Genomic DNA, 25,909 nt, shown 5'->3' with positions numbered 1-25,909 from the left:
ATATTTCATCAGAATTCCATCAGATTAGAAGTCACAATTTATCCAAAATTGTAGGTCTTCCTTTGGTTCAAGAAGCAAATAAAACTCTTCTAACTGAGGATGACTAGAGAGGAAAATATTTTTCTCATTGTTTTTGTTTTCTTACTTTACACACCCAGTTTTAATAGTTTATTTTTGTATAGTCCATTAGCCAATTTCCTCTACTCTTTGTGAAGTAGTAGCGTTCAGAAAAAGGGAAAAGTACTATTTGTGAAATAATGGAAAACAGGATTGAAGTTGTGTGGACTAGCAGGTGACTTGCGCACTGTCTTAGAATATTTGTTACTTGTTCAAAAAGATGATGTATCGTTCAAAGAAAGTAGAAGAAGACCCATACAGAAACTTCCACGAAATTAGAAATGGATGAGTTTTGTATTTTTTTATCTAATAAATACTTCGTCTTACAAACCATTTTAGTATTCAGAAATTGGTCCTGTTCTAAACGCGTTATGTAAGTATGTACATTTTACAGGTATTTTAGTCCCTTTTCACTAAGGGTAGTAAGTGCAGTTTAAATGACACGTTGGTTCGTCCTCTGTGCATAGCAGCTTTGGTTCTCATTGGTAGATGGTAGCGTTCACTTCCATGGGTGAGGGATGAAGCAGACATTCCCTGAGCAGGTTCCTCGTGTTGCAAGAGGCAGGCGCTTGCAGGTTTAGCCATCAGTTCTGAGTGCGTAGCGCTGGCCAGCTTTGATGGCAGTAATCGCATGCCAGCTGAACAATAAGTTCGTCTCTTCCTATTGTAAATGCTCAGTAAAAGCTTACAGCAAAATTAACTCTACAGCTGGAGAACTCTTACTGTCATTAGTTTCTGCATTTTAGAATAGTGTGGCATAATAAGGGAATGGGCACTTGCTGACCTTCTGTGTTTTTTTTTTTTCTTTTTTTCCTTTGCTTTTTTTTTTAATAGACTTTTTGGGCAGTTAAGCCTATTTGCTTCCCAGTATAACTCTTCCCTAAGAAAGTTCCACCCACTAAAAACACACATTGACTTTCTTAACCACTGCTGTGTAGCTGCATCTCCCAAAATGGAATGTTCTTCATGTAGTTATTATAGGGACTGATCCCAAGTCCTTTGAAGCTAGTGTGAGATTTTCCATTCACATTAGTGGGCTTTGGGCCAGACCCATGTTTATTTTCTTGTAACTAGATGGTAATGCATTAGCCTACTTCTTGTAAGAAATTGTCACTGAAAATTAATTTTGGTATCTTTGAGTCTTAAATATTAAATTTAAAGCATGTGTCCAAATTATATTAACCACTGGCCAGCAAATACTAGCAGTGTATTTTTATTAAATGTGTCTTTGTTAAGTGGGTTGAACAAAAAGATTCTATATAGCCTAAGTGGCAGACTGGGGCTCATTCTTTAAGTTGATGTTAATTATTTTACTTTAGAAGTGATAAAAAGCCTATTAATTAAAGGTAGATGAGTTGCTGAGCATCTGTGACCACATGTTGAAAAATGGCTTTTATTTTTTGATGGGTCAGTTTTTAGAAGCTTAATTTGAGATTTAAGTTTCCCAAGTTCAGCAAAGTGTATCTTTTTTTTTTTTTTTAATTTTAGCATCTTACTTTTTGTTTGTTAGCTTTAAAAAGATGCATAAATCCACCTGTATCTATCCAGACAGCAGCCTCAGGTTTCAGAACTAGTCTTAATATAAGTTATTTCCACCATACTTTCAAAGAAACAATCTGTACCTGAATGCTGCTTTTCCTGTGTGTGCATCTGTCTTTGTGCGAATCAGGTAGTGGGAGGAGATTGTGTAAGAATGAGGAAAGCTTGATCGTCCTGTCTCACAAAGGGTTTTCTAACCTTCAGTAATGTGTATTGCAACTGCATCTAGGGAGCTCAAGATCAAAATGGAAGGCGAGGGCATCAAGTCTGTTGCAGCTCCCGCTGTAAATTTGTATAGGTACACCTGTGCCTGTTTAAAGCAACAACAAAACTAAACCTGAGAATCTTGATGTGCATTAAACTAAGTTAAGGAGCGTTTTTAGAATATGAGATTTCCGTAACTACCTTTGGCCTAGATTAAATTAGTAGTCTCTCGTTAGGATAGAAAATGGCTTCCTTTTATAGAAATTCTAGGTATTTACAAACTGAGAAGCTACAAAAGATTACTGCATACCATGTGCTATTATTTCTTAGCACTGAAGGAAGAAAACTGCTCTATGATTGCAATTTTTAAGTGGGTTACCTACAGTTCAGTGCCAGTCTTTCTTCAATTCTATTTTTAATATGGACAACGCTTCCCTTACTTGAAAATTATGTTAGAATATTGTTAAAACATTTGTTTTAAAGAACTGAAAACATGTTTGTTTAGTGAGAAGAAAAGCTCTAGATTAGCTTATCCTTTGGCTTTTATAGGAGCACTGGTTCTTATAGGAGCACCTCGTGTTTGAAAGCAGTCTGCTAGGATGTACTAGAACAGGGTATCCTATTGCAGACAGCTTAAGCACACTGTAGAATTGAAGAGGAAAATATGTCATTGCTTTTGGCTTTCATGAGTTTGTTAAAATACTGGTCCATATGTAAAGTTTCTTTATAGCCTGGTTTGCTTTTTCTCTGTGGAAATCCACAAAATTACAACTTAACCTGCATTAGAGTTAGGGTAACAGGGTAAGGACAAGGAAGTTTCTGGCTGATGGGGCAGAATGCCTTCAGGGACTTTGGTTGAGTGAATTTACTTGAAATGGAAACTGCCCCACCAATTACAGGTAACAGTGTGTTTCCTTATGCAACCATTACTCACAGTTGGTGCCAGAATGAGTGTGGCTAATTCAATTATTTTAGTGACCTGGTTGTTTAGATTGCTTGGGAGTGCTTGCACTCCATGCTAAGGGTATTCTGATACCATGATTCTACTTTTTAAATGATTGCCCACAAGCAGGTCAGTGCCTTTGCATGTCCAACTCCTTGCTTCCCCATAAAGTCACCCTGTGCATCGAATCCGGTTTTTGTATATTCTATACATATGGTACAATGCAATGCAAAATATGCATGCCCTAGGAACAATATAGCTTTCTGATCATGTAACATGGTCTGAACAGAACTGTGCCAATTCTGCATGTGGTTCTTGAACTGTCTGTGTATTTACATTCTGCAGTGTAGATGTACTTTAAGAAATCATCTTTGTCCAGGGATTAGTGCAGTTATGCAAATAAAATGGTTTATTCTAAAAGTACATAACATCCATTTTGCAAATACCATATTATACTCAGAAGCTGGAAACACTTCCAAATGATACAGGAGTGTTTCGTAACTCTCAAGGAGAGGATTGGACTTTGTTTCAGTTTTCTGTTGTATTCCTTGTGGGGATGAAAATACAATTCAAACTTCTCATGTTATGACCTTAATTGAATATCATCTTTAAACAAGACTTAAAGGATTTACTGAAATCCTAGTATTTGATTGTGTGTATATGCAAATCAATCTATCTAAGTACCATGCTAGCTAGGCATGGATTTAAGCCTATAAGCAGACATCTTTGCAAGGGAATATTTCCAAAATACTTACCAAAGCTACAGAGTTTCTAATATGTTATTATATTAACTGATTCTTCATCTGCTTCTTCTGTGAAGTCCTTATTTGTGTGAGTAATTCACACATGGTTACATTGTGATTCCTACATAAAGATGTATGAGTTGGAATTTAATAGGCATACACTTAAAGTAGCTTTTATTAAATGTTGTGAGCGTTACTTATTTCCTGAAACTGTAAATTGCATTGACAAACAGACCATCCTTGCTTCAGATAGGGGTTTACAATAGCTTTACTGTAGGACATAATTGTGTGAGGCCACAAATATGTGCACTTACTCTGTGCTTCAGGGTATACGTAATTAAGCTGTTCTAGAATATCTGGTCATACAGAAATTGTTGCAGCTTGATATGCAGTGCCACCTAGTGAATTTATGGAGTGACTTGAATTACTAAGCACCAAGGAGAGGCATCTCATCATTGCAAGCTGCCGGTTTTTTTGTGCCAACCTGAGATGCATGATTTTCAGGTAGGCATCATCTCTGAAACGTAAGTCTTTTAACCATGTTTCCACGTGAACACTCTTCTAGTTGCAAGACACTTCAGAAAATGTTGATGTTTATCACGGAATTAATTCTACCTTTACGTACTCTTTTTTTTTTTCTATGAAGTGGAAGAAATCTTGCTTTCTTACTTGCCAGTGAGTAGTGATACTCAGCAGAGAGGGAAGGCTGGAGAGGTGGAAGTGTTTAATGCTGTTTTTCCTCACTTTTCAGTAAACAGATCAAAGGTGATCATGTGGCTATCATAATACCTGAGACAAAAAGGAAGACCTCAGGTTTGAATAGGGAAAGAACAAATTAGAAAGTATTTAGCGAAGTTAGGTGTTTATCACTTGGCCGGGCCTTTACCACGTGAAGCTAAACAGCTGTCTGACAGATCTCTGAGTTGCCATCTGAAAAATCATAAAGGATATGTGAGGAACAAGAAAACTGGATTTGGGAAAATCTGAAGTTTAACCTTGAAGAAGGGAGTGGAAAGGAGAATGAAAGAATATGATGTCTCAGTTCAGCTTTGAATAAATGCATTATCAAAATGAGAGAAAATGAGTAACTGTCAAGATACTTTTTAGTGAAATTTTGATCCTGTTATCATTTGCTATTCAGATAGACTGACTAGGATGAAAATACAACAGGTAGAGCACAGAACTGTTTGGAAAATTACTCGGAGACTAGTTATTTGTGGCTCAGTATCAGGATGGAAAAGTATATTGCATACATTCCCAAGGATTTTATCCTGGATCCTGGTTTTACTCAGTATTTTCATTAGTCAGATGATGGAAGAGAATAGTCATATTACATTTGCATAGGACGTGAAATTGATCTGAAGAAGCTGGACTCAGTGAGGACAAATGCAGGGCTCTGTACATAGATTGTATCTTTCTGTGGAGGGCAGTGGATATCTTTGAGAAAGATTGTGGTGGTTATAGTGAACATAGAGGTAAATATGAGTCAGGAGTATCATTGCTGTTGCAAAAAAAGACACTGTGCTATGTGGTGGAAGCAGAAACTAATCTTCATGCAAAGTGAATTTCCCATTCCTTTCTACACTGGCAAGGCCTCAGGTGGAACAATATGTTTAGTTTAAGCACTACACTGGAAGAAAAATTTGGAGGATTTGAAGAGAGTCCAAGCCTAATGAAAAGAAAGTTGAGGGGTGAAGGTACGTCTGGATAAGGCAGAGTAGGGGAGTATCATTTCTTTTTCTATACCTGTAATGGATAGGACAAAAAATAGTGGGCTTAGATTGATGTTAGGAAAGCCTCCTCAGTTGTGGCTGTAAAGAAGCACGGCAGCATGTAGCCTGTGAGAGCTTGAGGCATCCTCATCACTGGAGGTCTCTGAGAATTGTCCGAACAGACATATTTCAGAAGAAGCTTCATTGATCATGCCTTAAAACAGAGCGAGTGGGAGAGAGCTGTCTCACCTTAGTTTTCTGTATCAGTGAACTGGTGTAACCGTTGAGGTGTTTTTCAGTTACGTGAGTCGATCAGAAAGTTTTCAGGCATGAAATGCACTTCGAAATTGATGTCATTTAAAAAAAAAACTATATAAACATAACCCCCCCCCCCCACTAGTTGTTGTACAGCATAGAAGTGCATTGTCTTTATTTCACAGTTATCCAACATTTGTCTCTTTTACCAACATACTTACACACAATGTAATTTAAAAATGCAAATTTCTCAAGTATGTGGTCAGTTACCAAGGTTTCCATTTAAAAACAAACAAACAAAAACAGGTAGCTGCTGGGTTTTTTTATTCTTTAGTCCTTGTCTGCTTCCTATAATAGAATTGCTGCACTTGTGTTTAAACTCAGGACACAGTTGGCTGTAGCTCTTCCAAATTTTAGTGTGGTAGCACTGGACTACTACTTCAGCCGAGACAAACTACAAATCCAAGCTTCTTGCCTGGGGATACTTTCCAAATCACTTTTGATTAGTTTTGTTGGTCATCATTGCTTATTGTGATAAGTTTTATTCATGCAAAAAACCTGGCCTTATGGCACGGTCTTTGTACATAATCTGCAAATAATTTTATTGTTCAGCTCTGTGGTTTTAGGTGTAGGTTGTCAATCCTTTACCAAGAGTAAAAACTGGCCACTCTTACTGAACAGAAAAGGAGATCAGGAGCAAATACCATAAAGCCCACTTGATATCAACTTGCTTAATTGCCATTTCTCTTTAATGTTTTCTTTTTTTCCCAAGCATCAAGTCATACAGCAATGCTATAGTATTAAAGCTTCCATTTAATGTCGCTTGAATGTTAAATCATTTTCCATTAAGTGTTTTCAGGGCCAGTTTTATCTGCAAAACTGGAGCAGGATCCAGTCACCCTTACCATGAAAAACAGTTTGTTAATGGAACGCTTATCATGTGTATACTTCAACCCTCATTCTAATCATAAAACCAGGCTCTTATCTTTATTTAAAAAAAAAAAAGTTTATGGTTGGTATTTGCCTAGTTATAAGAAGTATTATTAAAAAAGAAGACACAATTGAGCAGCTTGTGAAACAGCAAACAATACATATTTGTGGCTCAAATCTAGTCCCAGGAAACTTACAGTTAGTTGAACGGTTCCTAGCCTTTGTGGACCAGGATTTGGTGTTCTGCTGGATTCCCATGGCCTAATTCATACATAGTATGAATTATACCTGTAGTTGACCTTCTCATCTGAATAGCCCAAGACTGAAAGCACGTGAAAACTGCAGATAGTCTCTGACTATGAAAGAGTATATTTCAGGAGAAGTTGATGATATAGGTTAGGAGACTTGGGTTGCTACTCTTTATCTTTTCTTCTACTGTGATTGTGATCCGTTGCCTCTGTCAAGAATTAGATTTTCAGTAGAAAACCCAAGTGTGGGGCCCTGTTACCTCAGCATAACAAGGTGAATATCAGTAGTTCTACTTGTGCATGCTCTTAGTTGTTACAAACGAGGGTTTTTTCAGCCACAATAAGAGAAGTTTGAGGTAAGTTACTTCATATTTCCCGCAGACAAAGTGCATGGCACCAAGAGGAGAGCATCAAGAGCCATAGTGCTGTGGCTTACTTACAGACTAATTTGGCTATGGATCTGAAAGCCATTTGCTGTGTTTAACTGGTAATCGAGGATGCTCTCTTGTTAATACCCTTCAAGAACTGGTTAGAGTGTGCATCATACCTTGTTCCTGCAAATTGGAAGACTTCTTAATGTATTAGCATTTAAACAAGACATTTGAGTTTACAATAGGTTGCATATACCTAAAGTGCGTGTGAAAAGGTGAATTTTATTACATTTGGATTTTGTATTTTAGTTCAATTTTGTTGTTGTTGTTGTTGTTGTTTTTTAAGCACCTCTTTCTTCACATGATCATGATAATGGTCATTAGTGGATTCCAAGCCAGAATTTTAATATTCAGGTGATAAATTACTATCTTGATAAAACTAGTTTAAGTTGGTCACTGTGAATTTCAAGATAGACAGGAAAAAAAAAGCAAGAAGAAAACTAAAATCCCAAACCCATCAATTGTGTGGTTAGTAATTGAATGATTGTGCTTTTTTCTTTCTTAGCCCTGTAACTAAAAATACATTTAATTTTGATTAGAAAGTTGTTTCCAGCCGAAATCAGTGATATGTAATGCTTTGAAACAGTTACAGAAATCACAAATAATGGCTGAGCTACTTGCATTAGAAAAATAGTCATTTTTTATTCAGCATAACATACAGTAGGCCAAATTCATAGCAATTTTTTTGTTGAAGACTTTATCAAAGTGAATTAAGAACTTAAACTAGGAAGTTTCACTAACTTCAAGATTTTTGAGTCCAGTTAGAACAATCTGCCATGTCACAGAAAGTGAGAAAGAAAGGATCCTTTGGGCTCTGAGTTTTGAATAATGTATCGGAGGCTTCTGCTCTCAGACTTCAGAGCTCTGCTGAGCAAGTACATTTAAAGGGAGAACTCCATCACCACATGGAACTGGTTGAAAAAAGACTAATAGCAGGGTTTCTGGGTTTGCCCTTTCCTGTATGTGCAAAAAGATTCAGCTTGTGTCTGGAATAAAGGGTAACAGATCAAAATACAACTATTTTGATTGGTTACTCTCTTTGCAGACACATTTTGGAGTCCCATAGGCTGCAGGGTGTCAGAAAGTGAGTCCCAGCTCCTGAAGGACTGGCTCTCCAAGCCAGTACCTGCTCTTTTGGTTGTTTATCAAACCCAAAGTGACTCTCCCATCTTATTTAACTTCTCCTTCATTAGTAGTGGAGATATCTAATGTTCTGTCTACACTAGATATTTTTATTGCTTACCTTCTGCTAGTAGACAGGCAATGGTATGGCAGTGTCGGTAAAGCGTTATTCATGTTTAGCTGTTTCTGATACTAACTTATATTCTCACTGCAGGTGGTTTTGGCAGCAAAAGATACTGTAGGCTGTGTATAGGCATCCCACTGTCTTCTTAACCTCTTCCCTTTACTGCATCATGGATTATCTGTATTGTATTAGGGAAATTACAGGTTTTTATATATTCATTTATATTCCCAAATTTATTTCACCATTGTTTTAACTTGCTATTGAAAATTGCCTGGTTCCTTTCTTTGATTGTCAGTTGCTTTTCAGTGTCATTACCAGAAATGCAGACTTCTCATGTCTATTTTTATTTTTGAAATAAAGTATTAAAACTACTAAAAAAGTGCAAGCGTTACAAAGGGTCCCAGTCTATCCATTGCTTCGTTTACTTCTGAAACTATATACCATGTAACTGATACCTGCATGGGAACTTGTCTAATTCCCCTTTGAGCTGGTGCAGGATAATTTGCACGTGCATTTGTAAATTGAAAGGATACTGGAGTGTTCCATGGCTAGGAGAGATTAGATGAACCCCAAATTTTCCTATTGGTGCAGTACTTTATACGTACTTTGTGACGATAAAGGAAAAATATGCAGCATGAGCTGGATAGGTGATGTGAAAAACCTGATGCTTTTGGATGTCTCTTCACAGTGGTAATTAAAGTGAATCCCTTAAAGCCATTGATGGTTTCTAGGATTCAAAAGCTACGTTTAGAAAAAAGCAAAGCAAAACAACAAAATTCAAAAAATCTGCACATTTTTTATTGGCGATAAATGTTTAAACTCATTCAAATTGATCGTACATGGAACATACTAACAACTTTATTAGATGTATTTAAATAGTAAGAGTGTGGAATGATAGAAGCTTATGGGCTAATTGCAGTTTATATATGGTTATGACAGAATTTATCTGTCTTTTTAGTAGTGCTATGTGGTCAGAAAAAGATTATCGATGATTTTCTTACTTTGGAGATCAAAGGTTGATCAGGTTTAGCTGGTTCTGTCCTTGCACAGAACTGTGCTTTTCTACATATACAGAGGGAGAGTGAGGAAGAATACTTATTTTTATCACTAGAAGTAAGAGAGCGTCCTCCTGCTTTTGCCAATAGAAGAGTGCCTACTCACAACAATAATTTACAGTAGTAACAACGGAGGGGTTTACCAGCCAAACTCATGTTTACACAAGGACACGTGAAAGAATAGGCTGACAAAAGCAACTTTTGCTAGCAAAACTTTGTAGTGTGAACAAGGACACAGTATATTGGCCATTGAAGATCCGTTGAAGGCCCCTTCTGGAGAAGAATGGGCGTACCTGGAAGCAAGTTCTTTGTTTTCTAATGATAATGGCTGATTGTTGGGGTTTTTTGTTTTGTTTTGTTTTGAGATGCAGTTTCTAAGAAGAGAAAGATTTGCATTTTGTTTTATATTTAATTATGGGCATGAATCAGAAAAGCAGTGTGGAAAAGCTATTTTATACACGTAATTTAAATAACGCAGTTACTTTACTGAGCATCACACACAGTTACTTTGGCATAAAGGACCAATTACGTTTTAAGAAGAAGTAAAAAGAATGGTGTGAATAAAAGTGTTAATCTTCAAAGTATAGGAGGTATCAGCTTTGGTCTCAGCTTAGTGTCCTGTTAATTTAATTTGATTTACTCTACTACTCAGACTCCATAATTCGAACTTTAAGCATTATATGTTTCAGCTCCAGCATTATGCAATACTGCACAATATGAACCACCTTTTTGGTACTGAACACATTATAGCTTTACTGTTCCTACTATAAAAGTACTTTTTTCATAGTAAATCTTTCTTTTTTCTAGAAGCATATAGTTTAGCAGGTCAAATAGTTTGTGAATCATTTTAAAAATAGTTTTTATATCAGAACATTTATTAAATTATGAACTGTGGTTTCTTGAGTTTTATTAAAGTAATTTTTTTGGCTCATGAGATGCTTTTCTTGCATCTGTTATGTAGATTTTTTTTATTCTATGATGTGTGTTATGTCATGAAACTTGTTTTACGCTTATAAGGACAAGTAACTGTGAAACATTGTTTTCAGTTAAATATTATTTGTATATTATTATATTATTATTGTTATTATTATTGTTTGGATATTATTAGTAGCATATGGATAATGTAAAATAAGCATTCTAGCTTGTCCAGTGTCTTTGTACCTTAAAGACCACTCTTAAAAGAAGTTGTGAATGTAAATGGGAGTGTGGGGATTTGGAGAATAGGGTTGAAGTTTACATCAGAATAAACAGAAATCTTCAAGATTTCATGTCCTCACACCGTAACGCAAGACGTAAAAATGGATATATCTGGTTCGTGTTCAGTAGAGCTACTCCACGAAGAAAATATCTTTCTTTCCACTTGCGTGAGAAGTATAAAATAAAGCATACAGAAATGTCTTGTCAGAGCTAAAACACTATTTGACTGCTTTATCTTAATTTCTAAGGTAGTTTAATTTTCATCCACATCATGCTATTAGCAGAAGAAGAACTGAGTGCAAAATTGTTTTTCTTGTCTTGTTGAACTTTTTTAAGACTTCAGAATGTTCCCTATTTTATGTCTGGATGATGCCAAGGTCTTCCTGAGTTTCTCCTAAAAAACAAGACAGAAACGCTCTTACAAGTTTGATCGGAATCTTGAGTGTTTTTTCCTTTTGAACCCAACACATGCCCTAGCCCCTGGACTGCTGTCTCTTCTGAGATAAATTTCACTCCTGTTTTGGCTAGGATTTCCGTAATAGGATACTACGTAGGGAGGAATACAATTTGTATAATTCATACTATCTATGCTAAAATACTGCAGTACCCCTTCCCCGCCGCCATACCAACATCAAACACAGCAAGTGTAACAGGGGAGTCTGCAGGTCATATACAGCTTCTCTATGTGGTCCTAACTGTATATCTCAAATCTGATCTACTAGCAGCTACAGCGGTGCACCCTATTGAGTAGCTTGCTTCTCTTCTAAAAGTGTTTTGGGTGATCTGCATGTGAGAATACAGACCCTGGACATGCAGGAAGGCATGAAAGAACTAGCCAGATGGTATTGTTTTTTTTTTTTTTTCTTACTTCCAATCTGTATTTTTTTTTCTTACTCTCAGTCTGTAATTTACTGATGAAAGGCATTTCACATCTCTTCAGTTTCCTTCTTTCTTGTTCCCTTGTCACTGTTTGATACTTTTTTCTGTCTTCTGAGTTGACTATCATTCATTTGACTATTTCTTTATTCCTCAGCATAAAGTCCAACTCTCCTTCAAAAAGCTGCTAATCTATTACAGCTAAGGTGCATTCATCACTGCAAGGGTACCTACGTGGTTCTTTATATTGCAACTCCTTTGTTTCTGAACATTTCAGTGCGTGACCTGTCTTTTGGAATTGTTTAATATATTTTATGACATGCCTACTACATTTGCAAAACAAAGAAAAGATAATTATGAAAGGATACATCTCACATCATTTCCCACAACTGACAGTAGATGCAAAACTTTCCCATGCGAATGACACCTTTAATAGTCTGTGCTGGAGAATATGACCTGCTTGGTAATGTGCCCCCATCCCCTAGGGCCCAAGATGGTAACTGTTAACCTCTGAAGTCTGTCTCTTTCCCTTCGCACCAGTTTTCTGTGGTCCGTTTGGTTGCTCTAGTCGTGAGCCATAATGGCAAGGCATTATATAGGCTGTGTAGTGAGCTGTGGAATTTGCACTTGAACGGTGGTTGGAGCCTCAGCTGAAATAACCATATGATACAATTTTTTTTAATCTTAGTTCCCATCTGTAAAATGAAGATAATGTTGCTGCCTGACAGGGAAGTTGTAATAATGCGTAGTTAGAGACTGGGAGGCACTCAGGCATGTTAGCAGTGATGACCTCACAAGTATCTAAAAGTATATAGAGGAGAGTGAAATAAGAGGAATTACATTGATTTAACAGTGCCCAGAATTCACGTAATTTCTTTAAAGAATCAGGCCCATCGATTTTATAGGATTTCCTGTTGTTTTTTCTGCAGAGAATTGTGCATACGTATAATACTTGATACTTAAGAATACTTAATTATTAACAAGTCCAGTGTGAAGTTCCCTACTTATTGCTATGCCTAAGTTGAAATCTTCTTTAAAACAAAATAGAATTACTTTGTTCCATCTTTCAAGGCAATGTTACGTTCTGAGCTACTGGAGTCTCTCATAGCCGAAGAATACTTGTGGCCATCCGCTTTCATCTGCCATTACAGAAAACTTTGGGAATGATGCATGTAGCAGATAGGTGAAATGTAATTAATATTAATTACAGTTACTGGTGATGCTATAGAATGTCAGGAAATTGATACCTGTAACAGTCCTAAAGAAAGCAAAGTCTGACAGTAAAATTGATGAGTACGCAAGAGTGGCAGAACATGTTATTCTTGCTGGGAAAGTTAGTAATACATTCTCTTGGTGGTACTGCCACCTGTGCTTTATGCATATTTTTTATTTTATGTTTTCCTGTCAAGGGTGTTTGCTTGAAATATTTCATCTTTACTTCATGTGCTGGCTGATCTTAATCTGAAATCATGAATTTATTTACAAGTAGAGTTAGTATGGAAGTTCTCCATATACTCCCCCGGTCAAGCAATTTTACCAGTTAAATAAATTGGATCATTGATTTCAGAGAATAAGAAAACACAATTTGCCAGTAGAAGGTTGATCTCTGAAGCCGTGCTTTAGTTATGTGATTATGAGGAATATGTAAGGAGGGTTGGCTCAAGAGGACAGGACGTTAAGCTGAAGTCTTGGAAATACACCCTGCACCCTAATGGATCCCTACATTCTCACATTTTATGTGACAGTGAAAAAGTCTTGTATTCTTCATGTGCCTATCTTCAATTTGTGTATAAAGGGGTAATAGCCCTGCTCAGCTGATAGGGTGTGACAATGATAAACGCTTTAAAAGTTTGAGAATCTCTGGGATTCTGTACAGTTAGTAGCCATATAAGTTGATGGATGTAAGGAGATGGACGCAGATAAAGGAAACAGAAGATGAAACTTTTTGCTTGTATGAAGGTATATTTCTACTGCTGCTCTTGGAAATGGGCTTTCATTGCAGTTTTGTGACTATTTAATACCTGCCGTCACTTACAGGCTGTTTCGTTTTGGGTTGTCTGAGGGAAAGAAGAATTGTTTTAGAGAGGATGTTATAGGGACATTGTTTTGCGGCACATGACTTTCCTTAAAGTATATGATTCATGAACTAGCTAGCTTTGAAGGGTGTTTGGCATATGGAAGGGCTTGCAGCTTCAGCCTTTGTAAGTGTTTATTTTCTTTTTGTAATACAATATTTGTAGTTTCATTCATTCTGGTGATGATAACTTGTTTAATATTTTAGTTGTATAAACCAATTATGATATGTTTCTGGATGACTTTCATGATGTGAATGTTGTCATAATTGTATCTAACTTTTCAACAAGTGAGACAGTTTTGGCTAGGCAGCAAGTAAGATGCTTCTTCTAGCAAAGGGGATGAATACAGTCACTTGGGTTTCAGGAGATATAGTTGCAAGATAATTTTGAAATAACCTTTTCCTTGGGGTGAGATAAAGAAGAAGTTTAAACATCATCTCTACTTTTTGAGCATTTTATACTAAAGTAAGTGAATGAATGCATCCTAGGAGGAAAAAAAAAACCCACTATCTTTATTTTACAAGATGATATTTTCCTCTGTGACTCTGTATGTGATACATTATGTTTTCAAGAAAAACACAATCTGACCCTGATATAAGTGTCTTAAGCAGAAGAGTTATCTGCTGTGTCAATGATCAATTTAGAACAGAATTTCCTAAAATTTGGCAGAACTGAGCAGAGTTTATCCAAACACTTCTCATTGTCATAAGCGCAAAAGCTGCATTTCTTGCATTATTTCCTGTATTCAATCTTTTGCACTATATATGTAGCGCAGTAACTCTGTGAACATAGCCAAACTTTCTAATACCTTTTTTTTTTCTTTTTTTCCTTCTAACTAGAGTCTGTGTGTATTCACACCACCAGGAGCTAAAGAAGGACAACCACGGCTCATTCCTGCAGGGCCCATTGCACTTGGCACTACAGTATCTGCTTACGTAGCCAAATCCAGAAAAACGTTGTTAGTAGAAGATATTCTGGGGGTAAAAAACTTTCTCTTTTTAATGAGATGAATACAACATGTTCCTAGAATATTTTGGTGCTGAAATATTTATCGAGCTGGATGTATAATGATATAATTTTCAACTGCTCTGCTGAGGTAATAAATTTGAGTTCGGTTTGGATTAGTTTGATGGAATAATTTTAGAACATCTCATTCATTTTTAAACTTAAAAAAATGTTTTGTCTTCAGATGTTTTTTGTTGTCAAAGAATGGAACTAATGGTACCACAGCCGCTTAGAAAGAAAAACATTATTAGTCAAAACTCTTACCCTCCTGACCTTAAAATATTCTGTATGCTAGTCCCAAACATAAGATTTCTATATAGCCAACCAAAGTCTGATTTAATTATAACACTTGGCTCATAGTGACAAGAATGTCAGTCGGAATTCTGATAATTAGACAAGATTTTGATCTCTGCTTACACTAATGTTATCGAACTGGTAAACTGTACTTTCTGAGAACTCAAAGCAAGTATGAATGCTGTCTTAATTATTTTCTACTTTTCTTGAGCTGTGTTCAGAGTAAGAATCTTTGGATACTGTGACCAAGATTGGCCATCGTCATGTGCAGTTTAAGAAGTACTTGTTCAAAAAATATATGAACTTTACTGGGTAAATGCAGGCTATAAGCAAATACACTAAATGCTTAATGTGAGCACGCTTACAAGAAAAATCCCACAGAACACTGTTTCTCTGCAGTAACAGTTGGTACTCGTTATACACCATGGGCTATAAAACTTTTACGCGGCCTTCGTCTTTGCTATTAGTAACATATAGGGCTTAAAGTTTCACTAGTAATTTCCAATTAATATCTTACAAGGATTTCGTGAGTCGATTTTATGTTCATAAAAAAATAAGGGAGATACAGTGGGGAGGAATTTTGAACTCTTTCGTGATTTACAGTATCGGCATACTGTTGACTGAACTTGAGACTAATTTTCTCTTCTTAAGTGATTTTTGCATGAGCACATTAAACATCTCTGTACATGCACAGTGCAGATGCTAACATGCATGAGTATGTGGTGCCAAAGAGAAACCTAATGTATTAACGTATTTTCATTGTAGAATTGAAATTGTGAACCTCTGCAGAGGCTATGCAGTGTGGTAGGTAGTTCTCTGTACCAGGGCACTGGGTAGTCTGCTTGTCCTGTGATTTTAGGAGTGTCTCAGCAATAAAAGCGCTTGTACATAGACTTGCCAGCCTTTTTCTCTGCAAGCCGGAATTAAAAAGTGAAAGCAGGAGGTTCATATTGCAAAATTCTTCTCACTTTCTTTTTCCTTAGAGTTTGTGAGAGGCTGTCATATGTTCCCTAGCCATTCAGGTTGGTTGTCATTTTAGCAATTAAGGTGCAGATGACTTGGTGGTTTTTTGAGAATGGAAAGCTTCCTGCCGCCCCCCCCCCCCCCCCCCCCCCAAGTGTGTTCATCAGCAGGGGATGCTTACCTTTCCTTAGCACAGCCTGTAGGGATCATCTGGTAGGAACAAAGTATTGCGGGACTGCCTTGCAACAAAGTGGGTCTAGCATATGAATAGGCTAGTTAGCACCTGACTGCTAATGATATACAGATAGTCTCTCTCTTCTTAAATTTTAATTTGTGGGGAACTGAAGCTATAAAGCCTTGGACATTCCCTATTTAGATCAGAAATTACAAAATTAAGCCTTCTATGGTAGCAGTTGATAGATTATTTTAACCTTTATTCCTGTAACTTTTGTGCAGGCTTGTTCAGGATGCATAAGCAAGGGAAGTAGAAAGTGTTCCCATAAAATTATGCATGAGAGTAAGAATCTGTTTCCTCCGCAGGAGCTGTTGGTTAGGGTTATAACTCTGTATAACCAAAAGCCTTAGCCTCAAGTTTTGATTTTTATCCTCTTGCAAGGGCTTCTGGCTGCTTGGTAACGCTGAAATCTGAGCGGTCCGCTTCATAATTACAGATGCCTTTTGTTTTCTTTGTGCATCATCCAGACTGGCGTTAGCATTGAAGTGCTGCTTTTGCTACCTGTGAGATTAAAGAAAATGTATTAAAAACAAACTGAAAATTGGAAGTCATACTGCAACCAATTCTAACTTTGCATTAATAAGATTATTTGTATATGGAAATTATGCTGAGAGATATTTTTAATGATTTTTTTCAGTAAATGTCTTAATACTTTGTGCTGATTTGGTCAGCCGGGAGAAGGAGAAAAATGTCAATGTATCTTTTATATTAATATTATTATATTTATGTTTTATCAAACTCTGTTTACATTTTCTAGGATGAACGATTTCCCAAAGGTACTGGACTGGAATCAGGGACTCGTATCCAATCTGTTCTTTGTTTACCAATTGTCACTGCAATTGGTGATCTGATTGGTATCCTGGAGCTTTATCGTCACTGGGGCAAAGAAGCCTTCCATCTTAGTCACCAAGAGGTAAGGCCTAGCCTTCTGTAGTTTGTTTTAAAATTTCCCACTTCAAGGCAATGTTCAGCACTTCAACCCCCCAAACTTCCTTCTTTCAACTCTTCTCGTATGTGTTTTTCACTTTTTTCACATTTGAGGTCATTATTATTGAATGTTACTTATTGAAGAAATAGTGAATGATTTGTATTTTCAGTAACAGGAGGTAGAATTTACATACACAATTACAGGGATATGTCAAGCATTTAATTTGTTTTGTGGAATAATAGTTTTGGGGATTTAATTTGTTTATTGATTATAAACTCAAAAAGCTAGTCACTGTAGAGCAGGTGAATGAAAATGTATCTATGCAAGTATCAATCAAATGTAACAGAATGAAATTACTTTATGTAAAATGACACTGCCGAGTTACCTTGGGTCACAATATTAACTTTCCAATAAAGGTTTTTTTTACAGTATGGAAAGACTGTTTTTTTCTTTTAGTAGCTTTTATGGTGTGATTTCTTAAGTAAACGAGCCCTATTGTGGGACATAATGTTGCAAAATTGAAGCAGCAGTATAGCAAGTCTTAATCGTAGATCTCACAGGAGGGGAAAGTGATTTTATTTTAAAACAAAACTGAAGCAAAAGAGATTTCACTCATTCACATTCACATTCTCATATCGATGCACTCACAGACACCAAAATGTGTGTATCCAGGTGGTCTTTTCCAAGAGTCGAGCACCGAGATGTGTATCCAGGTAGTCTCTCCAGGATTCCTTGCAATGACAAAGAGGACAAGGGATGCCAGCTGTAGAGTCCTCATGTCTCCTATTTTCTTCTTAGGTTGGCAAACGTGCTGCTTTTGGGTCTGCTTTTTTTCACTCTTTAGGAGCTGACAGTGATTGTGGTCTTTTGCATCTCCAGCCTGTCACACCTCTCTGAGTCATCAGGATTTACTCACTATCCTTTATCTCCTGACCTGGTGTCCTCGGAGGTTTTGTGTAGATGTGCTGGTATCTGGATGACCTGCTAATCTAGGTGCCATCACTACGTGCCATTCTTAAAGCCCTCTTCTGCTATTTACTCTTTCTGATGCTTCCACCTCCATTATTCCCATTCATACCCATCTTCACATTTCTGTGACAGTTCTCTACACTATGTGATTTATTGTATAAGGCCTGTGGAATTATGCTGTCCATATGTGTCCTTCTCTCAAGCTTATGTTACAAGTTGTTAGCCAAGTACAAACAAATCTGAAAATGAAAGGTTTATTAAAGGTTTCAGAAGCGTATCTTACTCTAAGATGTAGGTGTGGATCCATGTTATATCCCATCTCCATATAAGATGACTCAGAAATGCACTATTTCTGTCTGTACCCTTTTTTCCAAGGGAAGGGAACTTGAACACAAAGGCTAGGAGGAAATGGGGTGAGTTCTAGCCAGGTGTATTGTCTGGACAATGGTACAAGATGCACTGTGGAGTATGTATGCTCTTTAATTTAGCTGTAGTGAAGAGTAATTATTTTGGGGGAAAAAACAGAAACTGTGTAGACGAGAGATAGCAGAACTAGTCCTCCCAAGGAAGGAAAAAAACAGCAGAATTTGTCCCTTATGTGTTCTGGTTATCAGTAACCTAAGTGGCCTAATCTGATGCACATGCTTGTATGTTAGCTGGTCGGTCAGCACATGTGTGGCTTCAGCCTCAGTGTGGCACCTGGTATCTTCTCTCCAGCAGACAGAGGTTATGGTAGAGGGCTTAGAATATTATGGTGGTGCTAGTGTTCATGGTCACAGAGCAAAGAACAGGGATTGATACAGAAGGAAGCTTTATTACTTCTGCTGCTTACACAGAATTTATTTATTTGTTAATATTTTCCTATTAAATAATAACCATTACTCAGTCTGAAATTCATATAGGTCTTAGACATGCATTGTTCAGTGCAAAGCAGCTATATATCTTTTATGTTTTATTAAATACCTTCCTTAAATGAAGTTCATTGATGCTGTATTTGTAAAAGGCTGACTGCTGAATAAAAATATTTTATCATTATATTATAAATATTTAAAGGTCACTTTGGGAGTTTTCTAAAATGTTCTTTTCATTTTCAGATTTTAGAAAGGCTTTGGATACCATTAGCAATTTTTGCAAAATGTGCACCATGTGTTCTGTAGAAAAAAACGTTCATTAGGAGGATACGCAGCAGCAGACCTCTTGCACTTCTGTCCTCCCTGTTCCTATAAAGCTCATGTGTTTCAAGGACAGGAGATTATGCATGGTCGCACATCTTAGTTAGCCGCAGTTTACCTGACATTTGCTTGAAATGTTGCCTGGAAACTGACATACTTAAAACACTTGTGCTGAGTGATCAGGTCTGTTTTTTCTGTAACCAAAATGGTAGTGAAAGGAACAGTGCCTGTTTATAGCTGGAAGCATTTGTGACTGAAAAGGTGAAGCCCCAGGAAGATGTCATGGGATATTTTGTTCTATGGCAGATTCCTTTCATCGGTGTATATAATATAATTCTTAAAGCCCCTTAAATTATGGGAGAGTTGTTTTTATTTTTTGTTCCCGAGCTGATGAATCCCCCATACTGCTTCTGAAGAACGTTGATAAGCATCCTTGTGACACAAAAAATGAGGATTATTCTCCTGTGACTGCATGTACCTTACTGAAATTGAAATATTTGCAAGTATACTGCAACTTGCATGAAATAAATGTCTTCCCACAAATTGTTACCACTAGTCTTTGTCTGAAACAGTTTCCTCAATTCATTGAGCAGCTGGATAGAGAAAACTGTGATGTAACTGATGTGAAATTTTCAGTTTCTTCAGAGTTAGTTTTTTCTCTTTTGTTTCAGGTTGCAACAGCAAATCTTGCATGGGCTTCAGTAGCAATACATCAAGTACAAGTGAGTGCGGGTTGTTTTTCTGTTTTCATTGTTTAGAAACATGGGTTATGTTCAACTTTAAATAGCAGTCTCTACTACAACATTGATGTTAAGCCCCTTCCGGGAAGCTGGGAAAAACATGGTAACATTTCTGGTGTTCATTGAGCTAGTCTTCCTCACTTGCAACTCTGAATCAAATAATTTAACAAACTATAATTGTATTAAATAAACTTTAATGAAGTAGATAATTGTTGAAGTAGAATTATAACAATTTTACAGTCTTTCCTTGTCAAGGAGGCAACTGCTAGGCCAACTAGTTGCTTTTCTCCTCCTACAGTAACTCAGTTTGAGATTACTAGGATTTGCTGGGTACCAAAGCCTGTTTTAAGCCATCCCTGCTAGCTGCTTCTTGTGCACTAACTACTCCCACTAAGGATATCTCATGCTGTCCCTAGTTGTGCATCTCATGCTGCTACCTGCTCTAGCAAACCCCAGCGCATGATTCTTATGTCGCCACAGGTTTTCATATTTCAGGTAGTAGAAGTCAGTAACACTGAAAACTGAACATATTCCATCATCTCAGAGAAAACACAGAAATAGATTCTTGCCTCGACTCACAGGGAGAAGATTGTTACATTCCTCTCTTTTTCAAAATGTTTTTCTTACACCTTTCAGAAGACTTGCACGGTTTCCTGCTCTCCTTTTCTAGAATCTAATCTTTTTCACCCCAGTGCTGCAAACTATTGAGTTTGTTTAGGCTGATCATTCACGATGGCACATTTAGACAGAATTAGCTGGCTTAAACTGTTGTACAGTATCAGAATTGCCGTTGTGTACAGTTGTAACTTCCTTTCACTTTATGATAATGACTATGTCTTTAACTGAGAAGTCTTTCGCACATAGGAAAACAACACACGGAAAACATAATTTAAGCCTGTCCATTGATCTTTTTCATTTCTCTCCCTTTGGTTCCTCTGGACTTAAACAGAGCACTCTCCTCTCTGAAGTTCTTGTTGGGAAGAATGGGTAGAGTTTGATCTGTTGTTAGGCCTTGCCTATCAGGCTTACGGTTATATTTTAGGAAACTATGTATCTAGAAATTGTACCTAGTTACTTTATTATATGCAAGAGTCAGACTTGTGGATAAAGCTTGTCGTATTTTGCAGTTATTTATATCTGCATTGCACAGATGCAAGATATTACCAGATATAAATGGTATTTTATTGTGTAACAGATAAAATGAAGGCTTGTTTTCTTTTTTTAACCTCCATGTTTGCTTTAGTAATGTACAGATGTACAATTGTACTTTTGATACTGAATATGAAATTAGATGAAGTAAAAGTACAGGTCAGAGCTTTGTTTTGTCTAACACTTTGTTTTTAGAATATAGTATGTATACGTTATTTTTAGTGTTCATGTTCCAATTGATTTCTCCAAAAGATGAGCATACATTATTTGTCTTTATTGGGCAAAAAGTTTAGGTAAGCTTGTCTGATTTCCTTCTTTATTTGTGCCTACGTGCTCCTTTACAACCTAGAAAAAAGTGGCAAAAGAATAAGGGTTAGGAAGAAAGCAAATAAGATATTTGACGTTCTCAGCAGAGTTGAGGATCTGGATGAGGAAGTAGAGTTAAGTTGATTTTGTAACCACATTCAGGGGCAGTCTGTGAGAAAGCACATACAAACGTCACAACCAACATCTTTCAAAGAGAATTAAGAAAGGTGTTAATCACGTTTGACGTTTGTAACTCAGCAGTTAGATAGGCAAGGTTGAAGCCCAGCACACAAAGCCAACTTTGTAATAGATTTTATGTAGTGCTGTAACATGTATATACGCTGAGTAGTATTTTTTTAATACATATTAAACAAGTAGACTATATGATTTCAGTTTCCCTCTCACTTCTGTGTTCTCTTGGAACAAACGATAACATGATTTGTGCTTCCAGGTGTGCAGGGGCCTTGCCAAGCAGACTGAGCTGAATGACTTCTTGCTTGATGTATCGAAGTAAGTGTGATTTGTACTGTAATCTCATCAATTTATTTTCTTTAACTTGTCTAACTCAGCTCTTCTAATTCATCAGATTTACAGTGTAGCCCACAAACACACGCAACACACACCTTAAAAGGCAGACAGACTTTAGCACAAGGACCGGAACGAATGATGTGGGTAGCAGTGGTGCATACCTGTTAAAATGTTTTCTGTTTCTGTGTATGGAGAAAATGGAACATCCAATTACACCTTGCTCAGTTTATTTGCTGTTGTTTGTTTTTTATGCATTACTTATTTTCTCTTGTGTCGGAGTTAAAGGTAGCCCTCTATAGAAGGGTAACAAATAGGCTTCCCGAGTCCTCTGTTTGTTGTTAATTTTAGAAGACTTGCATGGATTTTGCAAAAAGGTAGTTAGCTTGCTTCAGCTCTCTTCTATTTATTTTGACACGTATGTTTGCGCGTGTGTGCGCGCACACACACACACACACACACACGTACGTGTATACACATTTCAAGGATATAGCCTTGAAGTATCAGAGCTGCCACACAATTGTTTTTCCCCTGCATTTTCTGTAGGCTCTGTTTTCATTTTGAAAGAACTGTCACTGTGTGGTATGTTTTCTTCTAATTTCTCATCATGATAAAGGCAAGCTTAAACTGAAAACCCAGTAAAAGTATGAAAGATTGCTTTTAGACCTGTAAAGTCAGCTTAAAGGGATTTAGGTAGTCTACTCTTTCTTTGTTCCTGCTATCGATGTCTTAAACAGTAGAGGTGGCCAATAAATTAAAACACAAAACAAATGAAGTTGTAGCTTTAATAAATCAGTGTCTGGTGTACAGTACTGGTTGACAGTATTTTATCAAACTATTCAGTTACACTGAAGAATTTCTATATGCATCATAAAGGATTGATGACACTGTGGAATGGTGAAGTGTTTTGGATGTGTGCTGTTGCAAACACTTGCTGTGGGACTTGATCAACAGTTCTCAGACAGATGAGATTAGAGAATGTCCAGGTTTCCTTTGCTGCGGTTCAGGAAGGCAGGTGGCTGAATGACCTCTGCTGGAATGGAGGGGAATAATTTACCCTTTGCAAGGAGGGCAAGCTGGCTGTACCTATCTGGGGATGTTTTCCCCAGAGTTTCTCCCAAGAGGTGACTTTTTTAATTTACTTTAGTTAGTTAATTATTTCAGCTAAGGTTCAGAGCTTGTCTCCTAAAGAGTGCTTCTGTCTTTCTTTTGCCAAAGCTACCCATTTCTGCACTCAAAAGGGCTGCGGTGTCTTGCACTGTTATATTCCTTTTTATAGTGCTTTTATGTTGCTAAGTCTGGACTGAGCTAGTTTACCTCTGTCTGCCCAAACTTAGAGGCTGGCAATTTACTCTTGCTGTATTGCACTGAGATTGATTTAAAGAATCTTGATTCTAATTGTTTTCAGGTTTTAAATAAAAATTGCAATAAATATTGCACATATTTATTAAGTATGTTATCAGAGGTAAATACCTCTGATACATCATTATCACCTGCTAGAATGTTTACTTTTAACAAGAAAAGAAATCCTATGTTTTGAGCCACAAAACTGGGGTATCATTTAATAACTTTATGAACAGATGTAGGTGAAGACATGCACTAGCAAGAAAATAATTTGCTTCTTAAAATGAATTGTACTTTTCTTACATGGAAAGAAGGTTTCCTATTCAGTGAGGAAATTGTTGGCATACAATGTCACTGGGACATTTTCTGTAACATTTTAGAAAGGGCATAGTATACAGTGCTCCACATCTTTGTGTCCCTGAAAATGTAAGACTAATGTACTATATATTTCCTTTTCACTGCACCCCAACAGAAGTGTGCTGTATATATGTTCAAGGCCATGGGACAATGCCTTTCTGTCTGCTGGGAACATTGTAATCCGAGGGTTATTAAGACTTGGCATGTGGAAGATTTAGACTTCTTTTACTAATAAGTTTGACCTTTATCTTTCAATGTTCTTGACTGTCCTTGGACAGTTACCACTTCACTGTGAAACTGAGATACCACTTTTTTTTTTCAGTCACAAGGTCATTCTTTTTCTGCAACTTCAACATGCTACACCTGGGTAAACAGAGAATACTCGTTAAGAGTTTTATAGATTATTGTCTTTTAAATACTATTAAAGGTTAGATAATGTGACATTAATTTAGATACAGTATATAGTTTGCAGTAGTTCTCAGTACATAGTTCTCAATACGTAACCCAAATGAGATATTTTGAGAGCACATAGATCAAAAATGTCTACGATCATTTCAGCCGAGGAGGAAAGAACTTTTTTCTCTTCTAGATTCCTTTTCTTTTCCTTTTTTCTTCTCCTTTTAAAATCAGTATATGCTTGGTGGTCACTAAGGTAGGGGCCTGTTCAGTCTACAGCAGGTGACATTTAGTAACCTTTTTCTTTTACTTTTCTATAGAGTTCTGTCATTGTAAAATAATGGCTTAACGAAAGAGAGCTAGGGCCATTTCTGAGTTCCCTTGGGTATAGCAAGCCAGTCAGCACTTTTCAAGGTGCAGGGTTTGTTTTCACCAGTTTGAGCCCCACTGTTGGGTGGTTGTGAAACAGGCCCATGAATGCCACTTGAAGTATTTGACTAAGTATGATCATTTACTGACCTACCTCTTTTCCTGCAGAACATATTTTGATAATATAGTTGCAATAGATTCTCTACTTGAACATATAATGGTAAGTTGTCTTTTCCACTTCTATATTCATTAATCTTCATTATTAAAGTGCTTACTTTGTTCTCCTTTCCTTGAAGTAAGACGTTATATCATTGAAATGTATGAGCTTTTTGTAATTAATGTGTAATACAAACAGTATGAACAGATCTCAATACGGAAAAAGATGGTGAGGGTCAACTTGATTTTGTTTGTCGCAGCAACTTTGTTTCACAGCTTTCATAAGTGATGAAACACGAGGGTCTCTGAACTAAATAGTTACTATTGTGTTTTAAGGAAGGTTTGAAAACTGTATAGTTAAAGGCTTCTGCTTTTCTTTCCATTTCAACATGTTTTATTGATTTCCTTTTTTCTAAATCCAGTTTGCTAGTTGCTGCAAACTACTTTTCAAGAAGGTGTTGTCTGCAGGAAGGACTAAAGGTCCACCATTACTCCTAGAATATTTGCAGATGAGATGCGCAAAGGACGTTACAGCCCCTTTGCTTCACAAAGTGATTTATGCCCCTAACTGGAATGACAGTGTCAGTCAATTTTGTATAGAAAACGTAAAACCGTAGTGCATTGATATAACTAACAATCTATGGTTTAATCAGTGAATTAAAGTATAGTTCAGAAAGAGATTGTAATTTTTTTGAATCAAGTTCCAGTTCAGAATTACTTCCTGAACAATGTCAACAAATATCTGTGCATTGGTTGCTCATGGCAATTTTCAGTGTTTGGTGTATGAATTATGCTGTTTAGCTTTAGCACGCTCATTACATACTGCAGTTCTTTCCCTGATTGTGAATCTTAATCAGTTCTCTGATACTGGTACTTCAATCTGCATATTCAAAATTTGCTCTCCAGTGATACTCTGATACTAGCCCTAATCTTCGCAGTGATAACATATTCAAAGACAACAAACTAAGAATGCAAACAATATGCAAGTGGATTTATTTAGAAACTTGAAATAATTATGGAAAATATTCTACAGTATTTGCATATCTTAGTATACAGTCAAGAATCCTACACATAGGAAATATTTCTGAATGTTGACCATTCCAATTTAAATGAATTACTTAAAAATTATTCAGCATTGAAAAGCAGTGGTGTAATATAACATATGACATTAATAACAAATATTGATATTCTCCTCCATGAATAATAGTCTGGTAGAAAAAGCAATTGGCAACAAATTGTGCTAACTCTTTCATCTTATTTACCAACACTTGCTGCTTGAGGATTCTGCTTTATAACCTGCATGGATACTTCCTACTCAGCTTCCTTTATAATGTGTTCTAGTTAGCTGTTTCGAGGCCAGTTAATTGAATTACTTGTTTGCACGTTTATTGCCATTTTACTGGAGCGTGATTTTATCATTAGGTGGCTCA

At 36.7% G+C, this 25,909-nt stretch overlaps 1 protein-coding gene across 3 annotated transcripts in view; it reads left to right on the top strand.

Moving 5' to 3' along the window:
• Window positions 1-25,909, top strand: part of PDE10A (phosphodiesterase 10A) — a 388,058-nt gene that overhangs the window by 324,102 nt on the left and 38,047 nt on the right. For all 3 annotated transcript variants that reach the window (XM_068938929.1, XM_068938931.1, XM_009680921.2), the window contains 5 exons: window positions 14,411-14,551; window positions 16,826-16,981; window positions 19,809-19,859; window positions 21,784-21,842; window positions 24,492-24,543. In XM_068938929.1, coding sequence (XP_068795030.1) covers window positions 14,411-14,551; window positions 16,826-16,981; window positions 19,809-19,859; window positions 21,784-21,842; window positions 24,492-24,543 — 459 coding nt within the window. The remainder of the gene's footprint in view (window positions 1-14,410; window positions 14,552-16,825; window positions 16,982-19,808; window positions 19,860-21,783; window positions 21,843-24,491; window positions 24,544-25,909) is intronic.

Source organism: Struthio camelus, chromosome 3 (genome assembly GCF_040807025.1).
Source record: "Struthio camelus isolate bStrCam1 chromosome 3, bStrCam1.hap1, whole genome shotgun sequence".
NCBI classification, from domain to species: Eukaryota; Metazoa; Chordata; class Aves; order Struthioniformes; family Struthionidae; genus Struthio; species Struthio camelus.
Note: the sequence above shows the minus strand (reverse complement) of the source record. Positions and strands in the feature narration are given on the sequence as shown.